Source organism: Canis lupus, chromosome 2 (assembly GCF_048164855.1).
Source record: "Canis lupus baileyi chromosome 2, mCanLup2.hap1, whole genome shotgun sequence".
Lineage (NCBI taxonomy): Eukaryota > Metazoa > Chordata > Mammalia > Carnivora > Canidae > Canis > Canis lupus.
The window spans coordinates 8,816,261-8,843,792 of NC_132839.1; the positions used below are offsets into that span (position 1 = coordinate 8,816,261).

Sequence of the window (27,532 nt, forward strand, 5' to 3'; positions counted from 1 at the left end):
TTCTAGTGGCCCTGGCCTGCCTTTCTGACTTGCTGAATTTTTATCACAAATTCTGGTTAGCACAAGAAGAAAGGAGGATATCGGAGAGTTAACACCTAAGATTGATTTAGGACACGCGTTTAGAAGCACTCCTTTACATGGCGCTGAGTAAAAAATAACAAGTGATCTCTCAAGGAATTTTCTCCCTAGAAGCTTGCCGATACAGAAAGAAAAACCATCTGTGCTTAAACCAAAACAATAAACATTTTAAACTTTAGTGTGTACAAATTAGGAAAGGAGGAAAATGAAGTGGAATGAAGTGAAACTGAATTCAAGTTTTCCCAGGACTGCCCTACTCTGAAATCTTAAGGCTATTATTAAAGATTTTCTGAATGAGGTTCCATTCCACTTATCCAGTTGTATCTGCTTCAATGGGGTTTCTGAATCAGAATCTCATGGCCCCAAGGGGGTAGGAGAGTGAGTGCTTACTAAAAATGTGCATTCCCGTGCTCTGCCTCAGAATCCCAACCTCTAAAGTGAGGCCCCAAATCTACATTTTTAGCAAGTTGCTCTCAAGTTTGAGAATCCCTGTGCTACACTGTTTGCTCCTTGAGGTTTACATTATATGTACATTTTCACATTAAGTCCAGCTCAGGACCTTGAAGCCATAGCACACAGTACCAAATCATTAAACCTCCCTCTGTGGGTCTTCCCAATTAAAATTGAACTCTCTTCATTTTATAATAAAGTGACAGAGGATAGTTCCTGAAGCATGGCAGGAAGAGCGTCTATGTTTAACACAATAAAGCAATAAACATCTTTCAAACATCTTGAGTAAAAAAATTCTTCACATTCAGAGTCTTGCCATGGTGGGAAAGGAAGTGAGACAGCGTCTCAGCACCACATTTCCTTGGGCAATTTGCTGCCTCTCTGTTTCCTCTGATGAGCTACGAGGGAGTTGGGTAGGTGATCTCACACCTATCTATCCTCGAACAAAGGGCAGACACTTTCAGAAGTATAAAGGATCTCCATTTTCAGTTCTTCCTTCCCTTCCTTTACGGGTGTTAATTTATCAAACTTTATTAAAGACTGAGCTCAATTTCCTTTTGGTTCACTAATAGAAATTTTTCCTTATCCAGTTTTTAAAATATTAATAATAGTGATATTGACAATAATAAATTCCACACTGTGCAATGCTCTTTTCTATCCGCATTTCATTTCTGCAGAGATTCTAAATTGACTGATACAGGGTGTGCCTCTTGCTCTCCAAGCATCACCCTCATCCTCTAAGTTATGTTTGATCAATTATGGGTCAAATAAGGTGATGGCCTTCCAGCAAACCTTATGTTTAAAGATAATAATTTTAGTACTGAATTTCTTTTATATCCAGTGGACTCAAAATTTACAGATTACCAAGAACGCGAACACTACCTGTGAGCATCAACAACTGACTTATTGTGTGCCTGGGGAAAGGAAAAGCCAGTTTCACTGAATGTGAGATTTGTATGTTTCTATTTAAAAATTTTAACCTAAAAAAAAATAAAATAAAATAAAAAATAAAAAAATAAAAATTTTAACCTAATGGAGTCCAATATTTTACCCATATGAATGTATAGAAATGTATATAGACATGGATTTGCTTTTCAATGTTTACAGCACAGAGAAAGGAAATGTAAAGAACAACTTGCAACAGTACTGAGACTCCATTAAATGGTCTTAACTAAAGCTGTTTAGTTTCAAGACACCAGCAAACTATCCATTAAGAATTACTACCCAGCAACCAAGTTTGTAAACTTTCAATTTTGCAGCCCCATAGAAGCTGAGTGCGAATTTACAGAGATCTATATGGGCATTACTGAAACAACCGTTTTCCAGTATTATTCTTCCTATGCCTTATATACTCTTTAAAAATAAAGGCCAAAATAATATAGTTTAAAATCCATGCCATTCAAAATCAGGAATTCCAGTAGAAGACACGTTGGTACACTCTCAAAAGCAAATGGAAATTTTAGAATTTTCTTTTCCTTGAATATTATTCCCCTTGAACTTTCCATAGTATGTTTTATATAATGTGTTTTACATTTCCTTTCAACACTTAGGACAGAGAACATAGGCTTTGTGTTTAAAATCAAGGACACGAAGCCATAAGAAATACACTAAGATTTCTTTCAAATTCTACAGAAAACTGGAGACAATGGATATTAAAGTCATTAAAGAGAAACAGTATGCTACCTTGGAAGTTAAGCATTTAACCTTCTGAATTCCTTTCTTTCTTTCTTTCATTTTTTTGAATTGAAGTATCCTTGACATCACATTCAATCTCCTTCTAGAATTTTAATAGTGATCATTATCTACCCTTTTATAACTCTTTCTCTTCTTATTGGTAATAGGTCATTGCTTTTGAATGTTCCAAAGAAAACACTTCAGCTTAGCAATACAATAGGGAATTTTTAAATAATTTGTTGGAAAAGTAGTACCAGTAAAATTTTCTAATACTTTTAAAAAGAAATCCTTACCATCTAACTGTTGTCTCAGAATAATGGTGTCACTATATAATTCTGCAGTAGAAAGATATTGTTGATATTTCTTATTTATATTTTTCCTCATTCTTCTGTAAATTATAGTAATGAGTCAAAACCCAGTTAGAGAAAAGATCTATAAAATCCAATATAAAGGTCTCAATTGGGATAGGATTTAGCTGATATATAACAGCAATCATGGTAACTTTTCTAAGCTTTATTACCAATTTTGCACAGAACAAAATAAACATTTATGAAAAATATAAATCCAGGAAACCTGTAGTAGAATGGATACTTTAATGTACATCCCAAGGTCTAGTGATGATATATTTTACTTGTGAATAAAATTGTATTTTATGCCTATGTGTAAAGAAAAAAACTTAGAATTTTTTTTGAAGTGGAATGAGAGGCATTGGAGAATTTTAAGCAGGAGGATGGCATGATTTAATTTATATATTTTAAAACTGCTGGCTATATGACTAATCAAAGGATATAAATATAGAAGAAAATCCATTAGAAAGCTATTGTAGTCTGGATTTTTAAAACATATATATAAAACTTCTTCTATAACATCTAAACTACATAGACATACATGTGTACACACATAGATATACACATATTTAGGGAGAGAAGGAGGGAGGTTTAGATTGGGGTGGTAGCAAGGAGAAGAAAATAAATGGATATGTTAGGATAAGATATTTAGAAATAGTGTAGGGCAAACTGGCTGATGGTTTTGAGCAGGAAAGTAAGTTAAAGAGAAGAGTCAAAGGTGGTGAGATATCAGTGCCTGATTTGAGCTAAACAGAGGGTGGGAAGATTCAGGATTTGCTGGACTTGGGAAGAAGTCAGGTGTGTAATTATGAACTTTAGAATTACTCCTATAGGTGATTTTAAAGCCATGAAAATGATTGAGATTTCCTAGGGAGAGAGGTGATGAAGAAGCAAAGAGAATCCTAAATATGCCTAAGATTAGATCCAGACTGAGGGAAGATCCCTCAAAAGCATCTAAAAGAGAATGGCCAGCAGAGCAAGACAAGGACTGGGGGACATGGCACCGTGGAGTCTAAACAAAGGAATAGAGTCAAGAAGAATAGAATGATCAATTACATCAAATTCTGCTAAAAGAGCAAAAAAGACAGAGAAGGAACTATTAGCTTTGGATATAGATGTCACCAGGGACTAAGGCAAGAGTGCTCCTCACAGGTTAGGCAGATAACAGACTGCTTGGAGTAGGTTTGGGAAATGATGTGAGGACATACAGTGGAGTCAGACTATAGAGACAACTCCTTCAAGACATGTTGCTGTAAAGGTGAACAGCAGCGTGTGACAGTAGATGGAGGGGTCAGGGAATGTTTGTACTCTGACATAAGAATGGTGCAACAGAAGACAAAAGTTGACGCTACATGAGAGAAGAGGAATAATTGCAGGAAAACATCCTAGGGACCATTTTATCTTCCAAATAAGAGAAATTTGATAGTATATGGTATAAATGAAACAAAGATGTTGGCAGTCTTGGTATTGGGAAACAATTTCAGTCAACTTCTTCTTCTTCTGATCATGTGTCCAGATCATCATGGAGAGTGCAAAGAGGGGCAGGGATAGGGGCAGGTTAGAAAAAAGACAAAGTGTTTTAGAGATAGGAAATATGCAATTTTTTTTTTTTTTTGAGAGAAGTAGCGTGCACGTGTGCAGCAGGGAAAGGGGCACAGGGAGAGGGAGAGAATCTTAAGCATGGCTTGATCTCGTGACCTTGAAATCATGACCTGAGTGGAAATCAAGAGTCAGGTGCTTACTCAACTGAGCCACTCCGGTGCCCCAATATGCAAATATTATTAAATCATTGTAGGGAAGTTTTTGAAATGATGGTGATGTCTATGCAAAATTAAAAATTCTAAACCAACAATAAATAAATAAATAAATAAATATTCTAAACCATGTATAAGGAAATCAAACAATATTCTGATTTTTCCAGTAGTGACTGCCCTGAAATTTTTTGGAGTATCAAATACCAAATTCTTTAATCTTTTAGAACTGTGATGCCCCTGCTTTCTGGTGTCCCAAGCAAACCCTGTCTCTCTGTAAATTCCTTAGGCTCTTTCTAAAAGGAGGAGAGGCCAAGGAGTGAATACAGTGATTTGACTAGGAAGCCTCCAACTCCTCATTTTGCTCGGGGTCAGTTTAGGCCATGTCAACTGCAGCTATGCCCTTTTTAACAGGCAAATGGGGGAAATGTTTGCTGCCATTTAAGTAAACTAGAATTTGTAGCACCTGCTCCAGACTGCTCATGGGACTTATACCAATTATTCCAGGCACTACCATTGACTTCAGTACCTCTTATGGAAATAGAGAGCAAGAGAGATAATTAGTGGGGGAAAAAATCAGCAGTGTATTTGTTTAAAACCAGACTTTTATTAACAATCAACAAATTAATACAAAGTAATAGGAATGAATACATTTAGAAAAACAAGCGGGTACATTATTAAATACATAATTAGATGCAGATTGAGTTGTCCATTTAATTCATTTAGTCATACATATTTATTAGGTGCCCATTCCGTGTCAGGTCCTGTGCTGGATAGCAGGTATATATTGAACGTTCAACAGTACAGTTTCCTAACTCAAAGTTGTCACACTCATTCTGAGCTTAAGAGCAGTAAGATTATACAGTTTGCTCTGCATGATCAGAAGCAATCTCAGGGCATCTATATCTTATATATCGGCCCAAAGAGAGAGTTAGCTTAATTCCTAACAGCCTGGGTTCTAGTCCTCAATTTGCCACTATTAAGGTGATAAAGGAAGCAAGGACTCTCTGGGCATCAGTTTTTCCTCTACACAATGAGAATTTCAAATGGGATGATCTTGAACACTTCATTTAGATAGTCTAGCTCACTAAGAGTTGATGGTTTGATCAGCTTTGAGCATTCACTTACAGCTCTGGTGTGATGGATATTCTCCCAATGTCAGGCACTGTTCAGTTCTAATGTGTGTCTAGGAGATAGGTATATACACTCCAATGTAAGGTTAAGAATGACAGATGTCAGTTGACTGGAACTATTTATCACACATTTTCAGTTGTTTCTTCAAGACAACTCTGTAAGGTGAAAATTGTTACCGTTTCTGTCTGAGTCCAAGGAAACTCAGCCTCACAAATTGCATGACCCTCCCTGAATAAGCAGCAAAGCCAGACCACAACCCAGAACTTCTGAGTCAAAGCCCACATTACTCTCTACTAAACACAGAAGAACTGCCTATAATTTGCTGTTCAAACTATATGGGACCAGAGAGAAATAATCAATAACTTAGTCAAGTGCTTTTGAAGCATTTTTTAAATTAGAAAACCTAATGTGTGTAAGACAGGGATTAAAAAAAAAAGAAAGATATTAATTATGTGTTTGTAATCCTCTCCCCAACCCAACCCCCACGTTGGCCTTCTAAGAAGAAAGGATTATTGCTTGCTTAGTCAGCCATAGGAACTTAATTGTGCCTATTGGGGGAAAGAATAGAAAGGATAATTGGAAGACGCCAGAAGAGTGTCAATTGCTCTATATAAAAAGGTTGCCTAAGGAAAAAAGAATTTTCAGAAAGTTATGAGATTTTGAGTTTATGGAGGAAAAACGATTTGAAATCACCACATACTATGATACAGGGGATTTTGAGGACAGAGATGAGTTAAGAAGAATTTAAATTTTTGCCAAAACTGGCCACAAAATAGCCCCATTTCTTTTAAGTTATGTGTAAAACAGATCAAAGTTGAACTGCTCTGCTGAGGTATCCAAAGGCATAGTCTACCTAAATACACTCAAAACAATTGCTTCAGAGCAAAGCTATTTCTCTTTGCATCTTTGGAGACAGTTTAATCCTCTAAAAGGAAAGCAATTGAATCAGACATAGCTGTAAGCACAGGCAGGTGCCTACTGAGGTGATACTGTGGAAGTTAGGAGGCTGCATCTTCCCCAAATATCTTCTGCAATACTTTTTAGTAGTTAAGACAACATCAACAGGGAAAATAACTCCTTGTTTCACAATAAAGGTACAGAATTAATTTTATCCTCTACGAAGACTATATAGTGTGCATCCAATCTTATATTTAAGTATAATGTGTATGGTGATAATGTAATGGAAGCAGATCATCTCTCCATCTCCCTACCCCACTCAATTTAGCAGGCCTAGAAGTCTGATGATGATAAATTTACATTAACTTCACAAAAAGTCATATATTTCTAATAGGCTAAGGAAAGTTAGAATATATAAGAAAAATCAATTAAGTAGAATATGATTTTATAACTTGCATCCTAAGTGCCTACACATGTAACAAAATGCATGTTCAAATGTTCACGTGGTATATAATAATGCACTAAATAGTTAGGGTAGAATTAAACAGGAAAGGAAAATATAATTATGAAAAGAAAATGTATTCAAAGCATACTATCGGATACCAGAGAAAGATACTATGCTATCAAGTTGGCAGATGAGTTGTCAGTAATTTTACTAAACCTGAATTCTGATCACAAAATAATTTCAAATTTTATACTTTCATAGGACAGTGAAAGCTGAAGATGCTCAGGTCCCCAAAATAAGAAGGAAAAGAAGAAAAGCCTATAAAAAATGGAAAATCTTGAATACCACAGTATGTAAGTCTAATTCATTGGTTTTATAATTGCGTATAAAATGAACTACCCAGCTCTGTACTTTGTTTTTTACCACAAAAAGTCTATTAAAGTAGGAAGATAAATGCATATAAATGTTATAAAACAATTTAGAAGTTTGGTATGTATATATATATTGTGAATAATAAAAATTTAAAAATACATATTTACTTTTTCAAAGGCTATTGAGACCCCTATTCTTAGAATCGATTATCAATGGATGATTATTATAACTATCTCAGTTCTATGTTGCTACTCAAAGAAATTGAAATGTAGTCAGTTGAAAGAGGCTGTAAACTATAAAATTATGAAACTGAAAAGGGCTATAAACTGAACTGTTCTTGGCATGAGGGTGTTATTTTAAGAATAAGTTGTAATCTATAGGGATCCCTGGGTGGCAGCGGTTTGGCGCCTGCCTTTGGCCCAGGGCGCGATCCTGGAGACCCGGGATCGAATCCCACATCGGGCTCCGGTGCATGGAGCCTGCTTCTCCCTCTGCCTGTGTCTCTGCCTCTCTCTCTCTCTCTGTGACTATCATGAATAAATACATAAAATCTTTAAAAAAAAAGTTGTAATCTATAGTTTTGGAAGGCCACCATATATAACTCCTAGGGTATACATGCTCCATTGTAAAAGGGCTTTAGAAAGAGATGTTTCCATGTCTTTTCTCCCACGATTTCTACATTACAGCTCTCAGGCTGTAAGCAGGCTTGCTGGGAACTCTTTCAGTACTTGCCATGGGAAAAGCCATTCCCTCAGACTAGACGAAAGACAAGTGGGAACTCCAGTGTGCTTGAGAACCTAAAGTTGGAGAGTAGTAATTCCCAAGCCTATGATTCTTTTGTTTTATTCTGAAACAGTAATTATATTTCTGCACTCCTTCCTTGTATGCCACCTCTAGCCAAACTTTGGTAGGATATTTTTCTTTCTCTGGTTAAAGAGAATTTAATGATTTACTCTTTACACAAATACTTCTATAAAATATGATTTTATATATGGGTACATACAAAATTGTATTTAAATTAACAACATTTAAAATAATCATAAATAACATTTTTCAACTTTTAGCTTAATCAACTTATTAAAATTATTTCCATAGAGACCTGATTCATAGATTTCTGTGACTTCTCTGTTGTCCATTCTTTCTTTTCCTTTCCAAATACTCTCAGATGTAGTTTAAAACATATGAGATCTTTGTGTTTTGTCCACTGTTTTTTTTTTACACAAGATCTGCTACCTCATACTTAGATTCACAAAGTTTTCAAGCAAAATATTCTAAAATTATAAAGTAGAAGATAAGTAAAGGTTCCAAGCTGGCAGTTCTTGGGCCAACGCTGGTCCCTAAATTTATTGGCCTCCATCTATAGAGGGTTTTTAAAAATGTGACGCAATCTTTAGAAATTAGGAGATTTCACAATATGATAAATCCAGACTCTAGTTCTCTTCTGAAGTATGATAGCATCTGGCAATACTAGGACACCTTTTCTGTGTTATATAAAGGCCCTACACCAGGGCAAAGGAAAATATCAGATCTATTTAAAAGGTTCTCTATAACCCATGCTTGGGCCTCTTTATTTGTTATACCTTCTCAAATTAAATCAAGCTGGATTTAGCTTATATTACAGTAGTATTATATGTAGTATTATAACACCATGTTCAAATACTTGATCGTGGCAAATTATTCCTTATCAAGAAGTCTCTTAAAATTTATTTGCGTAAATTTGTTCGCAAATGTTCATTGCACCCAATTCAGAAGTCTCTGTTTTAAAGCTTAATTACATTCTTATTTCCTAGAACTACCAAGCAACATTCCCCCATTTTAAGATAACTGATTTAAACTATTTATTAGAAATGAATATTTATGGAAAGTACCTTTACATACTAGAAATGAATTAAAATGTTACCCAGGAGACAAAGAATGTGCACTGAATTGTACCCTAGAATTTATATCCCATCTGCTCTCTAAATGGACACAGAAAACTTTTTTCTTTTTTTTTTCTTTTTCTTTCTTCTTTCTTTCTTTCTTTCTTTCTTTTTCTTTCTTTCTTCTTTCTTTTTTGGCTTTTTCTTTACCAGGTGAACTTCAACCTGCCACTAAAGCATACCACAAAAATATAAAAGAACTTGAAAAGGAAGTCAAAAGAGATGCCCCAAAGGCTGTATTTCTTCAGACTAGGACATTAGGGAAATCTAAGGAAAATGAAAATGAGCATACATCTGCTTCTATGAATGGAAAACAGAATTCCCCTTTTCTTCCTAAAGATAACGAACAACTTTCATCTGACAGCAAAACAAGTAGGGAAAAGGAAAATGATGTTCGTTCTTCATCCATTTCTCATCAGCAAGACAAAGTCTTATCTGGGACCATGTTTAATGCCTGTGAAGAACCATCATCAGGAAAAAAAACACTGCAGAATTTCCGAAACACCCCAGAAGCCTTTAAACCAGCAAAAGGCACAATTATTACAGAAGTGAAATGTGGGGCTTTCAGCGTGCAAGTAGAAATCAAGAACAGATTTTTCTTCCCAACAAAAAGATGTCGAAAATGTCACCAGCATTACTCTTCTAGACACACTCAGAGATGCTACACTTCTAGAAGCTGCTCTTCTAGATATAGGAATACACTGGTAGAAGAACTAAAGCCTGAGATGCCATCTAAATCGGAAGAAGTTGCCAGAACAGAGAGACCCTCACTAAAAGTAAGCGTTGTAGGCAAAGGAATTAAAGTTAAATATATGAGTAAGAAACAAAATATATCCATTAATATAACCCATCCTAAAAGAAGGGGGGAAGTGGCCAAATACAGAAACACTTCCTCCAATTATACTACTAAAGAATGTTCCAGGTCTTCTGCACAGGCTGATATTAGACACCCTGAAAAATGGCAGCTTGAGAAGAAGCATCAGAGTTCAGATGGTTTAAATATCTCTCCTCCTATTGTGTTTGCTGTCCAGAAGGAGAAAAATGTTGATACAATTGTGGATTTTCTGTGCTCAACCCCGGAGGGGGAGAAGATTAAGCCTGATACACTATCTTCAGTTTCAGATGACGGTGAGATAGAATTGGCCATCACTCAGCAGGAGGACTTGAAAATTAGTCAGAACAATCTCAGAAAGAAACCCTTCTTCTCCAAGACTGACACTGTTCTCGAAAATGTTCTTCCTACCTCACAAGATACCCTAAAGACCACAAGTTTAAGTGATACAAACTTAAGGGAAATGCCTTTTGAGGATCTCAAGGATGTGGACAGAGAGAGAAAAGCCATCTCTGAGACGTCAGAAAATCTCATATCAGACCTACGTAGGAGGCAAAGCACAGAGGGAAGGCATTTTACACCGAGTGCCATTACTGACATCTTCTCCATTCAAGATGGCCAAGACTTTGACTTTTGTTCTTCATCTTCGGTGAGCATGCAGCTTGTAGGGGAGAAGGCAGCCAGCATTTATTGCAAAGGCAGCAAAATTCCACCTGCAGATTGTTGTGAGGCATCAAATTCTTCATCTCTGCCTTCCAGTCCAAGTGCTCTGAAGTCCTGCACCTCATTCAGCCCATCCCACAAAGCCACCAGACCTCCAGAACCTAAAGAAATCCCTGGGGAGACATTTTCCTTTGATCACCGGGCTGACTTTTTGAAAAACTGTGAGGCTGACAGAGACTTTCACAAAGCCACTTTACATAGTGACTCTCCTACAAAAGCAGAGCAAGTGGGGGAACCGAAGAGGACGCAGGGCCCGACGCTCAGCCCTGCATCCTCCAGCAGCCTCTCTGCTGGCAGCCCGCTCAACGCCAACAGCCACAGCAGAGGGGACTGGGGTCCAACGAAATCCCAGGCCAGTCATCCAGAGATAGCAGCTGCCAGCAAAACAACAGAGCTAGTCCTGACCTTAATAACTGATGAGTTAGAGCAAAGATTAATTATTCAAAACGATAAAGGAGTCACAGTTTATTCCAATTGTCCCATGGGAACGAAAATTCCTAAAGACTCACCCAGCTCTCTGGGAGAGGGTGAAAAAGACAAATGCCCAGAAATGCTAGGAGTAAAGAATGCATGCCGTAGAGATTTTGGAGACCTAGCAAATGAGAATCATGACAAAGTTGGTTTTCAAATGGATTTCCCGAACACCACTGAGTTCAACTGCGCAGCATGTGCTACAGATAATCAGTTTGTCATCGAGGAAACACTGACCAGTGATGCAGAGCAATATGGTAACCAAGATGAAAAGGGCCTTGGACTAACCAGCTTTAAACAGGAGCCAGCAGGGTGCCAAAGGATTACATCAACAGAGCCAAATTCCGAAGAAGACAGAAATGATCCAAAGGAAACTTTCTATCACCAAATAGACATATTGCTGTCGCCTCAGAAGCAGAAAGCCTTGACAGGTACAGTGGCCGTCCAGAATCTTGAACTTTCATTGTTCTTACATGTTTGAGCTTTGGAAAGTCTTAACATGAGGGCTTTTTTATTGCTTGGGATTTTTTTTTCTCTTTATGGATGAAGATAGATGGAGTATTTTAGAGTCAGAAAGCATATATCAGCCTGTTTCTTTACATTATCACCTACCCCACCCATAAATAGCACATAACACAATCACCAAGGCTGCAGTTTAATATAAAGTTTTTTAAAAAATCAATTTCTCCTTAAAAGGTTGATGTATTGCCAAATCAATTTGGTAGGAAATTTTAGCCTTTTGCCACTCTTAAATAATCTACCATTTTTTTCCTTCTTGCAAGCTAAGCATATTTATAATAGGAAGAATATGTTTGCGATAAAATGTGTTCTTAAGCTTACTGTGGCGTTGCAGAAGGACGATATACATGTTTCAGGAGGCCACGTGCAATAGTAATCAAAGCAGAGGACGAAAACCAGAGACGGCCATGGCTAATCCTGGTTGAGCCGTCCATGGGGCGCCTGACCTCAGGTGGGCCTCTGGCCTCCCCCATGCCTTGGCTGGCTCTGCTCAGAACATTGACAGAACCCAGCAGCTCCCCAGAGCCTGGGAGGGCTGCGATGGAAGCTTGTCTCTAAGTACACGGGATTGCCCTGTCTGCTTTCAGTCTTGGGTCAGCATTATATCACTTTGGCCACTTCAAGATGAGCCCTGTCATTCTTCTGCAATAAGCCAAAAATATTTTACATGTCCTGTTAGCATTATTCCACATTATATATGAAAATACATCCCCAAAGAGTAAAAACTTCCCCACCAAACAGCCCATAACATTCCTGACATATCCAGCAGGGAGAGTGGGGACTGATGAAACTCTCTTTTCTTTGTGGTTCCATCCTTAAATTTTAAAACAGAATTAGTACAATTTAGAAGTAGAGCTAAAACACAGAAAGCACAGTTATGTAAGTGTTGGCGAGAAACATGAAACATACTGTACAGAAGATGGATATCCTAAAACAACACAAATGCTGTATGGTCACCACTTAGGATGAACACCCTGAAGCCAAGATCCATAGTCACAGTGACTGCTTCCCGGGGCTGACCTACCTCCAGAAAACCGGGTTAATGGTACTAACCCTACCATTTGCCTCAGTCCATAATTATTGGAGTCAGCAAGGGGCAGACCTGCAATCAGGGCCCTTGTGTCTCCAGGAACAGATGTATTGCTCGCCTAGATGAACCTCCCTTCCAGGCTGGCTCTCCTTACCCCAAAGCTATTCCCCTCCCTGGACCACCTCTCCCAGCAAAACCTATTTCCTTAAGTAAATTAATAATTCAAGTCAGAATCTTCCCTCAGCTGATGCAGCACTTTCAGTAGACTTTGAACGATTCCAGCTACCAGTTCCCTGTGTTACTGTGGTTCACCAAAAGGCTGTTCCTACAACTCTCCCTCTGGCACCTTTGCTCCTCTTCCCCTGGATCGTTCTGTTCCAGCCACATTGACTTCCTTGAGTTGCTAGAACCTGCCAGGCAAGACCCTATATCACGTCCTTTGCTGGGGCTGCTCCTGCTCCCTAGACCACTCTTCCCCCATATGCCCACGTGCTTCATTTCATACCTTCAAATTTTTGCTCGCATGGTGCCTTCTCAGTACCCAGAGAGACCTTCTCAGATTATTCAATTTAAAATTTCAATCTGAACCTTTTCTACTCCAGCCCAGGTATAATCTATCCCTTTTCTGTGTTTTACTTTTATGCACAGAAGTTGCCACCTTCTAATATGCTATATAGTTTACTAGTTTATTTGCTGGGTCTTCTCCCACAAGAATGTAGTCATGAGGTCATGGATTTTTTTTTTCTTCTCTATTTCAATCGTTGCTTTATCCACAACACCAGAGCTATCCTAGAGAGTGGGCGCTCCATGAATATTTGTTGAATGCAAGATTTCAGGGAAGTCACATTGGGTTTCTTTGTGCAAAACTCTATGTTCGTATATGAAAACAAAACAAATCAAAAAAAGAAAAAAAACAGGGAAATGCTTCAGAAATGTAAATGTTTGTATTAAAAGATATTTAAATTTTTAAATATTTGTATGGATTTGACTCTCTTAGAGCTATGAATATTTTTATACTTTATTTGGTATTATTATTATTATTATTATATTGACACCTTGGGCGAGGATTTTGTAATCTTTTCAGAGTATATATTGCTTTGAGGAACTGGGACATCTTTATACTGCTTCACCAGAAAATTATAAATTTGATATATATAAATTTGGCATAAATTGACTTATGCCTAAATATGCAGAAGTGTCCTCCAATTCCTCAGATTCTGTCCATGTTATCTCAGATTAAGAATCCCTGGCATGAGTGCTAACTGTAATACAGACAGTCCATGATTTGCAACAGTTTAATTTAAAATTTTCAACTTAAGGATGCTACAAAAGTGATACATATTTAGTAGAAACTGTACTTTGAATTTTGAATTTTATCTTTTCCCAACTAGTGATACGTGGTGTTATACTCTCTCGTGAGGCTGAGCAATGGCAGCCACAGCTCCCAGTCAGTCACATGATCACATGGATAAACAATTCACGTACTTACAATCCTTTTGAACCCACACAGCCATTCTATTTTTTTTTTTACTTTCAGCACAGTACTCAATAAATTATGTGAGATATTCAATGCTTTATATTAAAATAGGCTTTGTGTGTGATGATTTTGCCCAACTGTAGGCTAATGTGAGTGTTCTGTGCACACCTAACGTAAGCTAGGTTAAGTTGTGATGTTCAGGAGGTTAAGCGCAGTAAATGCACTTTCAACTTATGCTATTTTCTGTTTACAATGAATTTATCAGGACAGAACACTATCATAAGTTGAAGAAGACTGCAGTGTGTAGTTCCCTCCACCCTTCTGAGTGTGTGCTTGCAAATTAGCTAGATTAGAGGTCACAGTCTTTGCTGCTTACAGGAACCAGGGAGATAAGGTGAATGAGTAAAACAGACTGCAGTGAAAAATAATGGAATTTTGGTGACCTAGACGGAGCTCTGTCCCGAGGGAATGAGAATACAGGTCTAGTACAGCCAGGTCTTCTGTATTTTCAGAAGATAGCTGGAGATGTGGATTTTAAATAAATAAATAAATAAATATGAATGAATGAATGAATGAATGAATGAATGAATCTCTAGACTATAAGACTTTCAAGACAATATACAGATTAAACAATTTATGACCTCTGAACTAGATTAAAAAAATGCAGGTAGGTATGGGCAAGTGGCAGGAGGTCAAAGAACCAGTCATATAAAGGAAAGGGTGCAAAAAATAAATAAAAATAAAGGAAAGGGTATAAGTCTGAAACTCTTAAAACTAAATCCTAGGTTCTTCCCCTGCCAAATGAAGTCTCTATATGCCTGAGTAAAGAGCTTTCTCAGGGCCTCATTTCTTCAGCTTTAAATAGACTGAAATATATCTTTAAGATCTCTGCCAAAGAACCAGACATATTATATCATAAAATATTTTAATGAAGAAACCAAGACTAGGCTAAACAGCAAGAATGACAAGGAGAGAATGAGAAGGATTAAATGGCATTTTACGTGGCTTAGAAATATCCATAATTAAGCAGCCATTTACCTGTAATATGACATAATAGTTGCATGCATACATAAGATACTTTATTTTGCTGTGTTTCAAGGAAGGACTGATTCTGGAAGCCAACACCAAGGCAAATGGTGTAGAGTACTGCAGCTCTGAGAACATTTGTGGTTGCGAGGTCTGCAACAAGTTCTAGGCATAAAAAGATGAAGAAAGAAAATAGTCCTTTTCTTTTAGCATAATATAGCTGTTGGGATAATTTCCAATAAGCTAACTTTTGGAACTTTCCACAGTGGTGCCCATTTCAACATTTCACATTGGATGAGTATTCCCAGGGTCCAGCTTCAATGCCTAGCCTTCTTCAGGCAGGGCTCCTTCCAGCTAAGCATCTTCCTCTTTTTGGTCTCCAGCTCACTTTGCAGACCTCCCTTTGGCTTTCAAAGTGATAGCTTTCTTTATTTCTTTTTTTCTTTTTTAACAAAGTGATAGCTTTCTATTTTTACACTCATGCTTGATAAAACATTGGTGGTGTTCTTTAATGGGTTAACATATTATTCCTACAAAGTGACAGTTTTTATTTTAATAGAGTACTTCAGGATGCTTGAGTGTCTTCATTCCAGCCCCAGGCACATTGCCTGATTCCTAGAAAAGCTCAGTAGACACCTACTGGATATTCATGGGACCAGGAAGAAGCTTATAGGTGAATGAAAGTTACTGAGGTATAGATTCAATTCAGCAAGTAAAAACTTTCTATCAGTTCAAAATATTCAAGGATTATGCTCATCTAGGTAGTAAACAGGTAATATATTTGAGTATGGGAAGCATTCAAGCTTAGATTGAATGAGTACTTGGTAGAAACCTTGTTAAGGTGTTTTAAGCATATAAAGGATAATTAGACCAAATTACCTTATATATTTTTGCAAACCTGAGATTCTACGAATGCCAACCAGGACAAAGGGAACGACACTTTGATCTCAGTGGGCCTTACAGTGGTTCTCAAATCACACTTCAAAACATACTATAGGGCACACAATTTCTTTTCATTTATGTAGATAAGAAAAGGCTAGAAGAAAATTTTTCCTACCATATCACAGGGCCATATTGCCATCACACAGTTTGCTAGGTTCATAGAACTTTTTTTTCTTCAGCAAGTTCAGGAAAAAAGTACTTTTAAATGTAAAATAGCTGACATTAGAAAATTTTCCTTCTTATCTCCTGGATGCCTTCAGAGTCAACCTGGACTCTTAATCTCAACAAATGTAACTAGCACAAGCACTGAACAAAATTGCCAGAGAATATTTAAAAGTTTTACCACTGTAAAAAATCCCAAAGGGCAAAAAAAAAGTAATCTTGTTCATAACTATAGCCCCAGTAACAGTGGAAATTAATATATAGAAAGTGAACATGAGACATCTCGGTGGCTCAGTCGATTAAGCATCAGACTCTTGATTTCACCTTGGGTCATGATCTCAGGGTTGTGAGGTCAAGCCCCACATGAAGCTCCGCACTGAGCGTGGAGCCTACTTAGGATTCTCTCTCTCCCATGGCATCCATGTGTGCTCTCTCTCTCTCTCTCTCTCTCCAAAAACAAAAACAAAAAACTATACATATATAAAGTGAACAGTAAATAAAGAATGAATGTCAAAAAAAAAAAAAAAAAAAGAATGAATGTCATTTTTCTGTCCTGCTCTTACTTCCTCAGGAAGAGGTAGAGGTCAACAGCAGACTCACTGAAGATTAGAGGAATTGGATAATGACTCTTCCCATTTCCTAGGTCTTTGTCCCTGATAAGTAAAATTTAAATTGTTATACAAATGGATCATTAATAATTGTATATAAAAAGAAGATAATTTTTTAAAGATTTTATTTCTCTGACAGAGAGCACAAGTTGGGGGAGCAGCAGACAGAGGGAGAGGGAGAAGCAGGCTCCTCACTGAACATGGAGCCCGATGTGGGCTCATTTCAGGGTCCTAGAATCATGAGCTGAGCTGAAGGCAGATGCTAAACCAACTGAGCCACCCAGGTGCCCCAAGAAGATAATTTATTCATGTACATATCCCATTTATTATTTAAATAGTTGTAAGAGCAAACTTTGATACTCATAAATTAGATTTTAATTACAAAGACCAAATTTTAAAACTCCTTTGCTCCTTAGAATAGAATAAAAATAAAAGTTAGGATTTGGTCTCATTTTATATCGATGTGGCTTGCCTTTCATACGGTGTCAAAAAGTAAAAGCAAGTAACATCTTAACCAGTTCCAGCCTATAAAATTACCTAGTAGGTATTATGTACTTTGCTATTTTTTCTTTTATTTTACTTCGTTATTTTCTTAAAATCTGAATTTACTGCAATTAGATTATTTGTAATTTTCTTTCTTCTAATTAATACACAGTTTCATGGCTTATGATCACAGAAGGTAGCAGTTTGGAAGTATATCAAATATTTCAAGTTGTTATTTAATCAAATATAAAATTATCAAAGCCTCATTCATTTTGGTTTTTTCCCCTTTTCCTTATTTTGAATCTAAACATTCAGCAAGAAAAGTATCATGATATTAGTATTTTTGTGATTAATGGAAGTTAAACCTTAAAGGATTTGAATGGAATAATAAGCTTATTATCATAGATTGCAATTTAACTAATTCAGGTAATATCTTGTCTTCTTTTTGAGAATTCAGGGGGCATAATTATCAACTTTGCTCTTCTAAAATAACTAATATAATATCAGGCATATTCCAGTATCCAAAAATTATCATTTGAATTGAGCCCAACTGAGGTAGTGCATAGTGATCCCCCAACTTCAGTCTATATGGACTTTTTTCAAGTAATACAAGTTTAAAAAGTGAATCATGAAAGAGTTGGATTATTCTAGTTCTAGTCTACAGTGATACTGTTTCAAAGACTGGAATAGTTGAAACTCTATCTTGAAATGTTTCTCACTTTCCTACTTTAATGTGGTTTAATCTAGATTGGAATTTGGAAATAAATAACCTCCGCAAGTTATCCCAGGAACTGGCTCCAAGAGGTACAAGGGCCAGTGATGGTTCCCAGGAAGAAGCAATAGACCAGTGGGCCAGAAGGAGGCAGCAGTTCAAAGATGGCAAAAGATGCAGCTCAGCAGGAGAGAGTTCATTTGCCAGCAACATCACTGAAGGATCCAGTGAGTAGACAATCACCTTCTTTTCTAAAACCAGAGCAAAGCAACAGGTAAAGCTACCCAGGCCCCCTCCCTCTTACCTACAGAATATAAACCCTACTGCTTGAACATGGCAATGTGGAGATTATAAGCTTTTATATAAAAGTTATTTTTGGAATAATCAATGCTTCATTATGCACTAAAGAATCCCAACTTGGTAAATTACCTCCTTCAAAACACACAACTGCATATGAAGGCTACTTTTCTCTTTAGAAAATGAAATAACTAACTATAGGATTCTTTACACAATTAAATTTGTCCCTTATTTCAAAGAATTTGAGTTGGCTTACACAAATATGTATAATGTAAAAAGCTAAGATTAGTATGTTTGATGAAAAGAGACAATTTTCTTGTTTTAACATTTCTAAAATGAGGAATTGTCTTTAAGTGGATGTGTATTTTAATGAGATGGTGTTTCTCTTGGTATTGAAAGAGTATTATTAAACAGCATTATACCCCAGTCCCACAAGCAATTGCAACTGAGAATGGAAGGTAGGTCATGAGTGAGGAAGTCCAACTGAAGGGAAAATAATGTGCTAAAGAAAATAGAGGGCAACATTAGTACATTTAACACATACCACCACTAATCTGGCTCCAAAATTCTAGCAGCTAGTTGTTAGAAGATACTTATCCAAGTAGTAGACATTCATCATTTCCGTGTTATTTACAAAACATATCAGTTATTCGTGATAAACACTGATATGGAAACCAGAGCAAATGGAAAGAAAGAAAGAGAGAAACGGAGGAAGGAAGAAAGGGAGGAAAGGAGGAAGGGAAGGAGGAAGGGAAAGAGAGAGAAAGAGAGGAAGGGAGGGAAGGAAGAAAAGACGGAAGAGGAGAGAAGGGAAGGAGGGAAGGGAAGGAAGGAAAAGCAAGAGAGGAAAGGAAGGAAGAAAGAAAAGAAAAGAAAAAAGAAAGATGATGTAATACTGTGATTTATAAGAAATACAAAATATATATTTGGTCATTCAGATTCATCCTCATACAAAGTTGGCCTTGGTCCACTGGTTCGTGGCTCCTAGCTCCTAAAATCTTTAGAATTCCCCATGAAGACAACAATAAAGGTGTCTTTTGTTATGTTATTGTGGTGACTTTGGGAAAGCCCTAGATAACCTAGGTGGGGCTGATGACCAGAGGACTCTACCAATGTGCTCAGAGGGTTGGAATTTTTAGCTAGGTGTCCAGAGAATTGCATGTTGGTGTGGGGCACATGCACATGTGCATGCACACACACATTACAATTGGGTCCAGGAACCCAGGAGTTGTGTTGCAGAGAATGATGTCTTGTTGATATAGTAGTGACTGTTCTAGGCTATTCCTACAGACAAGCTGATAGAATGACACAAGTACAATTCCTGAAGGCAGCAGTCGAATTTATCCAGAGTGAGTGACAGATTAGGAATTGAATGTAGCTATAAACCTGCGGGCAAAATCATAACAATATTTAAATAATAAGACACTGCCCTCTATTATCCCACCACAGTGTTCCTACAGTCGTGTGAACAGTGAAGAATACAACTTAAGTGGCCCATTTGGTCCTGGTAAATGTTTCATTCTTGTCCCTTGGTCAACGTCTAATTCTTCCAGTTATATCTTCTTATTTGGCAGCAAGGACTGGATTTCTAATATTAAATTTGTACTTTCACATATACTACTGTATAAGCTTGTTTTATTATCCCTCTTCTGTTCCTAGACTCTTGAGATACCTCCCTGAAGAATACCTTTGTTATCGTAGACTTCCAATAAGTATCCCTACTGCTTCACATCTCTGTTGTAATGCTCCTTTCCTCCCACTTCTATTCCCCTTTTCCCTCATCAGTTTCGATATTGAAATATTGCAGAATTTGGTTCAAATTTTTAAGAAATATTTAAATAACCAATACCTAATAATATTTCATTAGTTGTCCTTATCCTTGCTTTATACACCAGAATTACCTTCAAGAGAATCTTTTTTTCATAATACTACAATCTTGTAGCAATCCTCTAGTAATTTTTTAAGAGAGATTCTTTGGGAGATAAACTGGTCTAGATACATCTGAAGATGTATTTACTTGCCTCTTAATTCTGAATGGCAGTTTGGCATAGTTCAGTACAGAATTCTAGGTTCAAACTACTGAGCAGGCTGGTTCATTGTCCTCCTGGAGCCATCGGTGCTGATGAGAAGTCTAAATCCAATCTCATTCTCAAAACTTTTGTTATTAATCCAACTTTTGTCTCTATTAGCTTGTAGGATTTTCTCCTTAGCCTTGGTATTCTAAGATGTTTCTAGTATGTATTTCATTGTGTGGATTTTAATATATTTTCATGTTTGGCATCCCATAGGCTATTACATGCTGATGACTCATATCTTTCTTCAACTCTCATGAATTCTCAGATACAATTTCTTCAGATCCTATTTTCCTGTCTCCTCTCATAGCCTCCCACTTCAGGTGGCAATAAATGACTTACTCACGCACAAGATATTCCATATCCCATCTGAGTGTCCTCTATTCTCAGTCCTTAACTTTTTCCCACACTCATTGTTCGTGGCTAAAGACAAGCGCAATCACTGCCACTACCTGACCCACGGTGGAGTTCAATGTGAGTGATGTGCGGACCTCAAACTGCCTGCTGTTTCTGACGTGGTGGTCCAGTTGAGTGCCCTGTTTTTTTGCACCCTGGGGCATCTCTGGCTCTATCATTCTTGGTGGTGTTCCCACTGTTCTGCATCAAAACTTTCTCAAAGATAAGTCAGAGAAAGACAAATACTGTATATAAATTATATGTGGAATGAAAAAAGCCAAACTCATAAAAACAAAGAGCAAAATGGTAATTACCAAGGGCTAAGAAAGAAATCGGGGGATAAGACAGATGTTGTTTAAAGGTACCAACTTGCAATGAGTAGTAAATATGTCTTAGAGATAAAATGTACAGTACAGTGAACACAGACAACACTGTATCATCATCAAACGTGCTAAGAGTAGAATTTCGTTATTCAAAACCATTGAAAAGAACAATTATGTAATGTGACAGAGGTGCTAATTATTGCTACAATGACAATCACATTACATTATACAAACGTTCATATTATAATGTACAAAAGTTAACATGTGGTACACCTTAAATTTTTTTTCTTTTTTTTTTTTGGTACACCTTAAATTTGCATGATATTCTATGTCAAATATATTTCAATAGGAAACAATTTTTCTTACATATATTCTCTGCTATGATTTCACCTTTATGGCTTATAGGTTGATCCTGGATTTCAGATATTTCCCCATTACTGCTGTACTATTTCCCTTCTCGCTTTCAAACACATCCATACATCTTAAAACACATACTGTGCAACACACACACACCCTTCCCCTCTATCTCCTTCCTGATTTCCTCTGACCTTTAAAATACTTTTTCATTATACAAAAAAATTCAGCTGTAACCCTTGCTTCTACACATGTGTAATTGAATTTATCACACTTTTAATCACTTTTAACTTTTTAATTAATTTATCACACTTTTAGTTTATCACACTTTTTCACCCTGCAAGAATGAGGATCTATCCACATATATGTTTTCTAGCATTCTTATCAAACTGGGAGACTGGGTTTATGCTTACCCCTCTTTCTTGAACCCACATCTGCAAATAGTATCCATTTGCCTGTCTAGCTTCCTTTTCCACTCTTCTGCATCTTACATTAGGGCCTAAGTGGCTCACCTCTATGGACTATATCAAGGGGCTAGTTTTCCCCCTGGCTTATTGTGGAGTTTGACCAACAGGAAAGATCAGCAGGAGCCTGGAAGGAATGAGGACACTGAGGTCCTGTGGTTGTTGCTCCAGTCTTTCCCTGTGGTGTGCCAAAGACTGGTTATGTCCCTAAAACCATTGGTTGTATCCCTATAAAGTAATGTCATCTACACTGCCTTCTACAGCTCTGGATTTTAGTAACTGGTACCTGCTTCCTCCCCCTATCATCTTTTTTTTAAAATAAATATTTTGCTTATTTATTCATGAGACACACAGAGAGAGAAGCAGAGACACAGGCAGAGGGAGAAGCAGGCTCCCCCACAGGGAGCACGATGCGGGACTCGATCTCAGATCCCTGGATCATGACCTGAGTCAAAGGCAGACGCTCAACCGCTGAGCCACCCAGGCGTCCCCCTATCATCTTAGTCTTAGATGGACTGGTCTTAATCCCACTCTACCACATCTAATTTCCTTAAGTCTTGCCCACACTTTATAAATAGTGTTTTTTATTAAACTCTCCTCAAGTCACTCATTTGCATGTACTGTCTCCTTCATCCCATAACCTTATGATGATACACCAGTGCTCTATCCTCATAACAATAATCAAATATCACCCGCAATATATATTGATAAGACAACTATTCCTTGCTTATAGAGAGAACAGAAGACACCCCCTGGAGAGAGCATTGATGGTAATTTGGAGGGGAAAAGGCAACACTTGATTTTATTGAGAATTAGAAATTTGGTTTAATGTAGATCTTTCATTATGAGAGCTTAGTTAGGATAGGGTAAGGATCATGGTTTAACAGGTCAAGACTTACAGAAAAGGCAAAATGAGGATTTGAGGGTTTCAAAGAGACTAAGAAAATAAACTTTCTGTTGGTGCTTTCTACTGAAGAGGTGGTGGTTTGGAGAGAAGTTCCTTATAATGAACAGTGAAGGTATCCACCTGGCCAAGTGTCCAAGGGAAAATAAAACTGTGTTAATAAAGTCTATGGAATAAGGTCATGTTAATTTAGACAGTAAGGTGTATGGGATTAGGTGGCTTTGATCCTCAGTATTCAGGCTGTGAAAGAGGAAAGAGGTTTTGTTCACAGTGTACTAGAATCATCCCTAGTCTTGAGATGAATAATTTTGTTTCTTTTCACCTATGAATACAAATCTTGTATTATGCATATAAATCAGATACAACTACCCCTGGCCCCATTGATTCGGGTCCCGCAAAGAATATACTCACGTTAAGCGAGAGAGAGGAGAACCTTCTGAAGACATTCAAGGGCACACAGAGGACTTATATCACATACTCCCTGGAAAATAATCTGAAATCTCCTCTAGATACTACTCTACTTTGAAGGCTCCTATGCTGCCCTGTAGTCACCCGAGGAGCCCCTTTCCTAGCACTGCTTCCCTTATAGAATACACCCATATTGATTGAATTCCGTTTTCTTCCTTCTGGACCTTTGGAATTCCTCACTTTTATGCCACAGAAAATTCAATTGCAGCTCCTACCTCTAAACCCCATGCAACTGAAATTATCAAGATATTCAACAATCCGTTAGCATTAATCAGGATCCACGCATCGTAAAAGCTAAGAAGGAAGAGCGCAAAGGAAGAACAATTTGGTTATAAATAAGAATACCAGAAACACATAGTCCACTTCTGCTGAAGGTCCTTATATAAAGTCCCCGGGAAGAATGGTTCCTGTCCTCTCATTGATCTTCTCTGAAGAATCCTTCTGAATGATTCTTGTCCTTGGACCCACATTTTCACATCTGCTCTCTTAGTACCAAAGAGGGCAAATGTTCATTATGGTCCTGACACACAGACAAATGCAACAATAGGTTTTGAGCTCACACATTTGTTTAAGCTGTGTAGAAACGTCCACGAGTGGTACATTGACAGCATGCAGCAGTGTCGTCTCTTGCAGACAGTTAAGAACAAACCTCAGTATTTCTATAAACAATTTATTATTGAAGTATAATTGACTACACTGCTATGTTAGTCGAATCCCTATATCTTCGATGCTTGTCCTTGTAGTTTTTATTTTGTACAGCAAGTGAGATTTCATGAAACATTTGACATGAATCTGCAGTTTAAATGGTTTCAGGTGCATTCATTCATGTTTTACTCATTTATTGAGTTGAATTAACTTAAAAGAATTGCTCTATGGTGCAGGGTAGGCTCCATGGGGATAGATAAGATGTGGAACTCATGATGAGGTTAGAGAGTTCAGAGGAAGGAGAGAGCGATTCTGGATGTAGGGAAGGGGAGGACTCAAGGAAGAAGGATTTGAGGAGTGGGCAAAATTTCTACAGAAGGATGGGGTTGTGGATTGGTAAGTAGGAATGAGATGGACAAGTGGACTGAAGTGAGGATTGAGTTTTTTAAAAGATTGACCATGTTAATTGGATAAATATGATGTTAGTGGGAAAATAAAGAGGAAGATATATTGGAATACTATGTAATGATAAAGTAGGAATGTAAATTATATAAGAATGTTACCGCCCATCTTGATTGACATAAAAATGATGAAAACTTTAAAAAATTTTGACTCTGCATGTAGGATGCCTTCTTTCACACATCATATTTCAAAAATCACTTTTTTTTGCATTTTTTTTTAGCTCTGTGACATTTGACTTTAAATGGTAGGAAAATTAGCCAAAGGAATTATAACAATTTATTGACCTGTCTTTCTAGCTTTAAGCCTAATGCAAAGTTACTTTCTACATAGTACTTGCTAAAGTTAGAGAAGCCCTGCAGGATTTTAAAGTATTAAAGCATCTTTTCCAATCCTTGGCCTTAAATATTCAGTTACATTTTTAATATTTATGAATATAAAGTACATAGATTCCTGGGCTCATGGATTTATCTTTATTATTATCTTTTTCCCCAAGCATAGGTAGGTCTTTAAATTATAGTGATCTTTGTTTTTATCAGAATGCAAGATACTGTTAAAACAGCTCACTTATTTACAAACAGATTTGATTATGTGGATGAACAGTTTTCTGTTCATTCAGTTACCAAGACAGAGCTAATCAACATACCCTTACATAAACTGAGACATAAAATTTGTGATAAAATCCAATGAAGCAGCAAGCCACACACCTGCTGCAGCTTTGAGCTTCTAGATTTCTCAACAACTGCCCCGGTGGAACTTTGAGCCAAGTAAAAAAACAAATCCAAATGTACTTCTGTCACTAAAACTTTGTCTCCAAAATTTGGCTTGTGGAGATGAGCCTTTTAATAAATGAAACCTTAAAACAGAAAGAGCTCTTGTATATGCTTGGTATTACTGAAATTGGATTTGGACTTCTTTGCTCTTGAAAAACTAAAACGCTTCTTTTTGCTCTTTAGAATAAAAAAGGATAAAATGCTCAATGCAGTTCCAGATGTCCTGAGACATTCTCATATGTCTTTCATTCCACTGTATTATTTGGGGATCATAAAGTGGTATCACAAGAAGTGAGACCCTGTTTGGACTTTCTCAGAGATGAACCAGGTTCAGATCTGAGTGGTCCGACCAGAGGTAGTGGGCTGTGTTGAAGAGCATAGACTCCTGGTTAAGCTATCTGGGTTTGAAACCCAGCTCTACTGCTAATTTGTAGCTGAGCGACTGGATGATTCACTTACCCTATCCATGACTCAGAATGCCCATTTGGGAAAGTGAAGATGAAAACATAGTTCTTTGCTTATAGTGTTGTTGGGATCATTCATAAACGAGTATTTTGTAAAGGCTGATGTAATAAGCACAATGTAATTGTTAGCTCTTATTTTTAGAAACAGAGTTCTTGTGCCTGCTTGCCTTTCTCTTTCTCTCTCTCTCTGTCCATCCCCTCCTTTCTTATTTCCATGGCAGCTAATGTTTGGAAAAGCCATTTCCAGACTAATTTTTGTAGCTGAATGAAATCAGGGAAATGCTATCAAGTGTCCTCACACAATTAGACCCAAATTCTTGCCACATCTGTTTGTGATACAGGAGCCATTTGAGAGTATAAAAATCAGAGCTCCATTTTGCAGGCCCTTTCTGACTTTCGTTTACAGCCTTCAAGTTATTTACCTGGTGTGCCTTAGTCAGCATTCCCCACAGCCTAGATGCATTGATCAACTGTGTCCACATACATAAATATGTCATTCCTAATGTCTTTTCCAGTTATTATGTAGGAAGTCAGAGATGAGTGAGATTAACAGACTGAGAAACACCAGCTGTAATGATGCTCGATAAAGCTGTCAGGTTTTAAGTCATGGATTAGTAGCATATCCTGACTCTATAAATGAGATAGAATTTAAACCACACGTTAAACAATGTTAGCTCCAGCAGCTCCAAATGAATTGCAGTTTCTATTGCGAAGTTTCTGAAGAGACACCACGTGAGTGTCTGTGGCTTAGATAAACTGAGAAATAAAATGGCAGACAATTCAATTCCCTCATGTCTAATGTGAAACAAATTGTTCACATTTTCATTCAAAACAGAATTCACCTCAAAGAAAACATGGTCATTGTTTTAATTTAGACGATTGTGCTATGTTGGCCTGAATTTGAATGTGGGAAAGTTACACAGCTGATTTCTGTGTTGCTTCATGTGGGTACTGGTAAATGTTTAACAAGTAGCTCTCCAAAGGGAGGGAAAAAAACAACAAAAAACAAAACAGCCCTGACTTGTGATGTTTGCCAGTCTCTGTTGCATAAACACTCCTACCCTGACCAGTGTCAAGCTACCAGCCTGACCTCCCTGAATTGCAACGTTAGGGGAAAATGTGCACAGTGAGTTATTGTGAACCACTGTGAGCCAGTCCCAGCTCACTTACGGTAGTTTCTTTTTCTCAAGAAATGCATACCAGATATGAATGTCTAAGAGCACCAATAATGGAGGATTTGTCCATCAAACAAACAAAACAGACTTGGATGGAAAGAATCCAGGGAGCTCAAAGACACAGTGAACTAGAAGGAACTGGTGCTTCTAAATTAGAAGAAACTGAAAACTAGAGAAATGGTCCCTTTCACCATGGCATGTAAAGATCATCTGTGATCAATCAAGCAAAGCTTCTGTTCAATCATATTTTTTATTTAGATCAATCATAAATTGTTCCCCTCCCCCAAAATCAAATTATTCCAGGTAATAGTGGAAGCTACTATTAGAAGTAATAGATTTTTATTACTACATGCAATATTTTGTTTCTGGTTTTCTTATTTATAACCAAATCAATATGGGTGTATTCTATAAGGGAAGCAGTGCTATGGCCTTGCTAGACAGGGTGAGGAGAAGGAAGAAGAGATTTTACCTCTTTTTTGAGAAAAAGGAATTGGAACAACTATATGTAGTCTATGAGAAGAGACTGAAAGAGAAGTGATGTGTCATTGAAGAAGCATTCTGTGATGTCTCAACCACACCCTGCCCCTGCTTCATGATACCTGAGAAATGCAGGTCACGGATTTAGGCTTTTCTTTAAATTATATTTTGGTTCTGAAACACTGCTTCTTAATTCTGCACGCTTAAAA

General features: G+C 37.3%; 1 protein-coding gene across 1 annotated transcript in view; it reads left to right on the top strand.

The window, feature by feature from the left end:
* The first annotated feature begins 7,044 nt into the window (after positions 1–7,044).
* Positions 7,045–27,532, top strand: part of LOC140611915 (uncharacterized) — a 100,581-nt gene continuing 80,093 nt past the window's right edge. The window contains exons 1-3 of the mRNA XM_072789024.1: positions 7,045–7,129; positions 9,221–11,524; positions 18,088–18,279. Coding sequence (XP_072645125.1) covers positions 9,370–11,524; positions 18,088–18,279 — 2,347 coding nt within the window. The 5' untranslated portion in view covers positions 7,045–7,129; positions 9,221–9,369. The remainder of the gene's footprint in view (positions 7,130–9,220; positions 11,525–18,087; positions 18,280–27,532) is intronic.